Here is a 7,265-nt window from a genome sequence, read left to right as displayed (position 1 = left end):
ACATGAAGCTCACTAAGACTAAAAAGATAAAGTTAGTTGCTGCTAACAATTAATGGATAGTTTTGTTTTAACCTTATATGTGTGGCTCACATGCTGACAATTAAAGAAGATGACGAAATTTTAAATTGTGGGTCTAAATCTTAACAGACTTTATCACATGAGCTTAAATTCTAAATTTTTTTTTCCACAAGAACTATCTTCCAATTATTCTATCACTCACGAAGATTAATAATCTAATTAGGCGTAAGACTTTTAGGCTCATATTTTCCGTGACGATACTCAAGCAGCAGACGCTTTCGCAAAGTATGGTGAGCTCTAGTTTTTCTTGGTGGGATTCACCTCCTACTCTTTTTTCTTTTTTCTTTTTCTTTTCGTTTTATTTTTATTTTTATTTTTTATGTCATGAGATTGGCCATGTTACCTCGTTCTTTATTTCTTTTCCTTAACAAATTTTGGTAGTTATGAGTGTACGAGGGGGAAAAAGTACATAAATGAATTAGTTTGGTGGGGAGGGAGGGGGCAAAAAGCACCCACACCAATTTAAGATCAATCCATGGCTGCAGTAATTTTCTCTGGTAAATAAAAAAAGAATACTAGTCACTCAATACTATAATCTAGTGATATTCTTATTCATTTGAAAGTTAGTGGTCTTATGTTCGAATCTAAATTAGGTTGGCAAATTCGATACTAAATTAGGTTGCTCATTGTGTAGCTTACCTAAACTCCTTCTCGCCTAATGTAAAAATATCGATGTACTCAAAAAAAAAAAAAAAACTATTCTTTCAAAAGTGACTCTTTATAAACTCTTTTTCATTTCATTTTTTTACACAATATTTTATAATATCAGCATAAAAATTAATGTTAAACTATGATATAATTTGTCTTATTTGGTGATAAGGCAAAATACAATAGAAAAATGGGACAAGTGCAAATTGCAAGATCCTACACCTTTAGTTCCATCCATGCTCCCATAAAAATAACTAAAGGTGGAAAGGAATGGGCCATCATCAAGTTAATGCTGAAAGCATATGCTTGGAAGATACTCTTACCACAAAACCAAACCCCCCTTTAAAGCTCACAAAGCCTCCCTCTCACTCATTCCCCCTTGGAAGGCCATCCATGGCCTCCATCTAGGTGTACGTCCACTGCTGCTCCAGGCCGCCATGGCAACGAGGACGTGTGGCGGGGAGGTCAACGGTGTTGGTGGTGGTGAGGAGGAGGACGACAGCGAGGAGGAGTTCGTGAATTGTGGCCGGTAAAAGTTGGAACATGTTTGGGCAACTAAGGACTCTTTGGCAAACCATGGTTTTATTAGTAACACAAGGTTTTGGTTTCTTTTCCTTCATGTTCTTTTAAGCTTGAAATGAAGAAACATTGTTAGTGGTTTTTTTGCAAGCTATAAATTTTATGGTGGTTGTGAGAATACTAATAGTAATAGATCACTTGGATATCTTTCTTTTTGTTATCTTGATCTGTAAAATAACAAACATTGTTTGACTTCTTACATTTAAGAAAACGTTCCTCTGCACTGACAATCAGTGATTGTCAACAAAAAGGATAAGCTATTTATATATAGGGAACCAAGTATTTTTCTTAATTTATTGAACGTTGTGTATGGAGGAAAAAGTATATGTGCAAGTGAAAAGGGCTTCGACCTCAACCAAACCCTAAACGTCGAAGACCAATAGTTTAAGTTCATGAAAAAGGAGTCTCAACTTGTAGCTACAAATTGCGATGGATGGAGTAATAATGGAGGCGATAGAAATGGAAGTTTGGGACGTGGGGGTTTAAAATAAGGAGAAATTAGGTTTTCATCATTCCTTTTGTTATTAAATTCATATTCTTTTTCAATTTTTGATCAAGATCTTTGGATATTAATAACATCATTAATTATTTCAATAATAAAATAATTTTTATTTCTAAATATGTTCATTTAATTTTAAAAATGTTACAATTAGTATATTTATATTTATGACTAAATTTTTTATCATATATTTTTAGTTTTAGTTTGTATCCATTTTTAATTTGTAATTCTTTTTTAACTTGTACCAATTTTCTTTTCAATTTTAATTTGTACCCATATATTAATTTCTTTTTGTGCCCATATTTTTTTAAAGTTTATTTGTATTTGTACCCATAAATTTTTGTATTTGTACTTTTTATTTTGCTAAATGTACCCATGCTTATTACATGTACTCATTCATGTAAAACTTTTTAATCTTAAAATGTACTCATTCTTAAATATACCAATTTGTTATATGTAAAATGTACCCCTTTTTTTATATAAAATCTATTCTATTTTTTTCTAATCCATTTTTAAACTTATATGGGTACATTCGTTTTTCTTTGATTTTAAAATGTATCCATGTCAAGTTTAATCGAAGAAATTTACTAATGTTATTAAACCTAATATCTTCTTCTTTTTTGTGATTTTGAAGAATGTACCCATGTTTTGATACAATAAATTTTTTGGTTAATTTTGATGAATGTACCCATGTTTATGTATATACAAACACAATAGTAAATTTATTTTTTAATATTTTTAATCCCGCAAATTATGGTTTTTTTAATTTAAAATCTCATTTATATAAACAACTAAATTTTTTAATTTTTAATTTAAAAAATATAGTAACGTGCATAGAAATAAATTATCACATTAATTTCAGGGACCTAGATCAAAAATTAAAAACCAACAAGGTTTCAATCAAAGAATATTCATAACTAAGGACCGCATCTAAAATCTCCCTTAAAATAAATATGAAAACGAAAGATCCCACAAGCATGTGGAGTTCTCTTGTGGGTAGGACTTTGGGGAGTTGCGGTCCTCTATATCATTGTTTGGAGCCAAGGATCAGCAGCCAAACCATTCAAATTGAAAACCCAATGATCCTCACTAACTCATTTCGTTGGCCTATCTCACACGAATCAAGGGTCCGAATCTCTCTCTTAAATGGTTAGGATTTGCTAGTCTTAGTCTCCGAACAGTGAGGTCCGAATCTCTCTCTTAAATGGTTAGGATTTGCTAGTCTTAGTCTCCGAACAGTGAGGTCCGAAGAGGATCCCAACTCAAGTTTGGGCAGGTTGAGATCACACTCAGTCAGCATTGGCCTCACCCTTAGTGCCAAAGGTTCATTGTCTAGCTTCTTGTACCGTCGTTATGTGGCACTGTTTTTATACTGCTTTCAGGATTACTGTAAATTTGCTTGTCATCGCTGTTGTTCGTTCTATTAATAATCGAATGAACTCATTTCAACTAAGAGTTGGACAGCCAAAAATGTGTTGCAAATAGAGGGTTTCATTATGGATGAATCAATCTAGTTGCCTTGTCGTAGCAGCACCAGATTCGAACCGCTAATTTCGGTTGCACTTCCATGACTTCTACAGGTATTTGTTAGGCCATCTCCAATTGAAGGGCCAAGAGGACAAAAGGGTCGAAAATAGTCCGAAAATCGTCTCCAACAGAGGGCTAGGCCAAAAGACTAGTGGCCCCCAAGGGACTAAAAAGGCCAAAAGGCCAACCGATTGGCTAGCCCACCCTTTTTTTTTTTTTTTTTTTCATTTGCCTAGCCCACTTTAAGGTTTAGAGATTAAGATCTTTTTTTCCCAGCTCACTTTTTTTTATGCCCAGCCCTTTTTTTTTTTTTTTTGGACTTTTTTCTTTTTAATTTCTAATTTTTTCCTACATCCTTTCTGACATAATTTTCACTATTTCATACTACCTTACCTCATTATATTTTAATTCTTCACATTCCATACTATAACCCCTTGGCCCTCGGTTGAAGAAGATTTTTTGTGACGGCTAAAACAAGCCCTATGACCTCAGTTGAAGATGTTAAGAAATATAATCATACACTGTTCATTAAAATATTAATTTCTTGAAAAACCAAAGGGCTAAAACGAGCCCTCCAACCCTCCTTCGGTTAGAGATGGTCTTAGTAGACTAACTAGTCGAATAGGTAAAATGACTCACAAGTCGAGTGGGATAACAAATACCGGGACTCCGGAGATGACATTTTGTTTAACACTATATAAAAAAAAGATAAAGTAAAAGCACAAAAAGAGAATCAAATCCTAAAGACCTGATTGTACATGACAAGTTGAAATCGAGGTTCGAAACCAAGTGCTTAAGGGCCTCGGTATAAGAAGCCTTAAAAAGTTCACGAACAAACATTTATCCACGAACGGGCTCATTGGGTACCCACCAGCACCAGCACCACATCCCAAAACCTCATGGGTATCCATTGCCCGTGCCTACTCCAGGGTCTTATGCATCTGCCTCGGCATTTCTCAAGGCTTAAGACCTCTTTGAAATAGCACGAGAACCTACAATGGCATACTTCATTTCCTCTGCTAGACTCCCCTACAATATCAAATGCAAAAGTACAGTTTAAGAGGATGTTTCCCAACGCTAGCCTAGTCTCGAAAAACAATGCTCAAGCAATGAACCCCCAAAGTATTATAGGAACTCGAGGCATCAGTGCGGCCGTTCGACAAAACTTACTCAACAGAACACCCTAAGCCAACATAAGCCAAACAAACAAAACCTAATCTACAGAACACCCTTGGCCATTGCCCTAACACAAAATAGTTCAACTGAATCATGAATCGTAAGCTCTTATAAAATAAAAGAAGCCAACCTATAACGTAAGAGTCATCTCAGGATGCAAGATTGAAACTGCTTACATGTTTTTCCCGTGGCATTTGAACAAAATGAAACCACTCAACTACAGGGCAGAGATGTGGACGGGGGAGATAGAAACAAGGATGAATAAAATTCCAATACAATGCCATTTCCGATGGATACCAAGTAACTTTAACACTGAGGCTTGCAATAACATGAAAGTCAATCAAAACAAAACATAAAACTAAATATCCTAGTACAATAAACTTTTCAAACCAGCATTGGTGAGAAAAAGGGTTCTCTTCTTTCAGCAAAAACGAATGAAACGAAACCAAAATTTCACAAAAAGTTCCTAAAGTTGTGCTTCATACTGTCAATAAAAGAAACCGAGGACCTTGCCACCAACATTCTTTCTCCTAGCTTCTTCATGGTCCATGATTCCAGCAGATGTGGTCAGCACAATATATCCGAACTGAAAATATATACATTGCATTCGTAATCAAAAGTTCAAAACTATAAAAAGAGTATGCTCAATAACCATTTTAAGTCACATAAATGCACAATCGAGCAATCCATTGTTGACCACCACAAAATTCATATAATACGACAGACCAAAACCCAATAATACAGTAATTGAGATAAGAGAATCAGACCTGTCTGGAAGGCAGAAGCCTAGCAGTCCAGCCTTCAATCTCCTTCACACCGACATCGAATCGGGGACTGATAACCCCACACTTGTTCAGCCTCCCATTGAGCTCAACCACAATCTTTCCAGCTCTATGGTCATCAACATACTCAAATTCCCCAATGTATCCTATACAAATCCCAAAACCCAGCAACCCACAAATCACAAATCACACCCAACAAAACATAAAATTCCAAAACAAACGAAAATATTTCAAAAACACGAACCATGCTTCTGCATAACCAGGAGGAACTTGATGATGACCTTTGACGACGGCCGGATCATGACCTGTCGCTTTCCCCTCTTCTCGGCGTTGTACATGCTCTTCAGAGCGTCATTGAGAACGCTGACGCGCACCATTTCTGCAAGTGCGAGCTGGAAACGAAATCAAAAGCAGTAAAATCTGCAAGCATGAAAAAAGAAACAAAATTTACAGTCAATAAATCATGGGGTTTTGGATACTGGGTAGGTGTTAAATTGTTCAGACATTTTGGAGATTGGTGGAGAATTGGGTTTTACCTGCGAGCACAGACGGGGCGGCTGGCTGATGGAGTTTGGAGAGGCAAGGCACTAGGGTTTTGTTTTTGAGGAGGTGCGGAGTGACCAGCTTTCAGCCTTCTTAACGTATGATTGCCCTTTTACGAAAATAACCTTAGCCGATGAGCGAACTTGGGTTGGGACAAAGCCCACTGTGTTGACCATTGGGTCACGGACATCGAAGAAGGGCAAGCCCACAAACCCACTATGCCTTTTTTATTTTATTAAAGTGAATTCGGATTTGAGATATTTTAAGAGAACTTTAACGAAAAGCACCCGGTACTGTTCACTTTAACGAAAAACCACATTTTTACACTAAAAAGTCAATCCTGGTACTGTTCACTTTACCCTTTATTTTGTCCTTATCATTAAAACTCAAAGTTTTCAAGCCATTTTCATTAGTTTTCCTATATTTTAATTCATTTTACAAATTCATGAATATTCAATCACAATTTTAAGTGATTTTATAAAAGTTTATGTCACATCCTAGTACGGGCTCCCACCACATTCCGAGCTCGACTACCGTAGCACGATATTGTTCGCTTTGGGCCCTAACCACGCCCTCACAGTTTTGTTTCTAGGAACTCACACGAGAACTTCCTAGTGGGTCATCCATCTGGGATTGCTCTCACAGTGAACTCGCTTAACTTCGGACTTCCGATGGAACTCGAAGCCATTGAGCTCCCAAAAAGCCTCGTGCTAGGTAGAGATGAGAATATACATATAAAGCTTACATGATCCACTCCCTTGGGCGATGTGAGATATTACAATCTACCCCCTTAAGGGCCCCAAGTCCTCATCGGCACACTTCCGCCCAAGGATTGGCTCTGATACCAAATTGTCACATCCTGGCCTAGGCCCCCACCACATTATGGACTCAAGTCTACCGTAGCACGATATTGTCCGTTTTGGGCCCCAACCACGTCCTCACAATTTTGTTTCTGAGAACTCACACGAGAACTTCCTAGTGGGTCACCCATTATGGGATTGCTCTCGCAACGAACTCGCTTAACTTCAGAGTTCCAATAGAACTCGAAGCCAGTGAGCTCCCAAAATGTCTCGTGCTAAGTAAAGATGAGAATATACATAAAAGGCTTACATGATCCACTCCCTTGGACGATGTGGGATGTTAGGTAGCGTTTGGTACGTGGAACGGGACGGGACGGAACAGAACGAGCCGTTCCGTCCCACGTTTGGTGCGCCTAAAAACTGTGGAACGGGTTGTCCCATGGGACGAAATTTGGCTGATTTTTTGTTCCACCTCTTCCCCCTGGAACGACCCGTTCCACATCCGTGGAACACAAATTTATAACATTTTATAACAAAATTTCTCCTTATCTTTTTCAATATTTACATCATCTGTTCCATCCTGTTCCGTCCCGTCCCGTCCCATTCTGTCCTGTCTGCGTACCAAACGGTACC

At 37.4% G+C, this 7,265-nt stretch overlaps 1 protein-coding gene across 1 annotated transcript; it reads right to left on the bottom strand.

The window, feature by feature from the left end:
* Positions 1-4,765: 4,765 nt before the first annotated feature.
* On the bottom strand, positions 4,766-5,941 carry LOC126615277 (40S ribosomal protein S15a-1). The gene is made up of 4 exons (XM_050283091.1): positions 5,826-5,941; positions 5,534-5,709; positions 5,275-5,435; positions 4,766-5,093 (listed from the first exon to the last, which is right to left on the bottom strand). Exons 2-4 carry the CDS (start codon positions 5,664-5,666, stop codon positions 4,995-4,997), a joined length of 393 nt encoding a protein of 130 aa, XP_050139048.1. The 5' UTR covers positions 5,667-5,709; positions 5,826-5,941; the 3' UTR covers positions 4,766-4,994.
* Positions 5,942-7,265: the final 1,324 nt, after the last annotated feature.

The sequence above is a fragment of the Malus sylvestris genome, chromosome 3 (assembly GCF_916048215.2).
Source record: "Malus sylvestris chromosome 3, drMalSylv7.2, whole genome shotgun sequence".
Classification (NCBI taxonomy): domain Eukaryota; kingdom Viridiplantae; phylum Streptophyta; class Magnoliopsida; order Rosales; family Rosaceae; genus Malus; species Malus sylvestris.
Note: the sequence above shows the minus strand (reverse complement) of the source record. Positions and strands in the feature narration are given on the sequence as shown.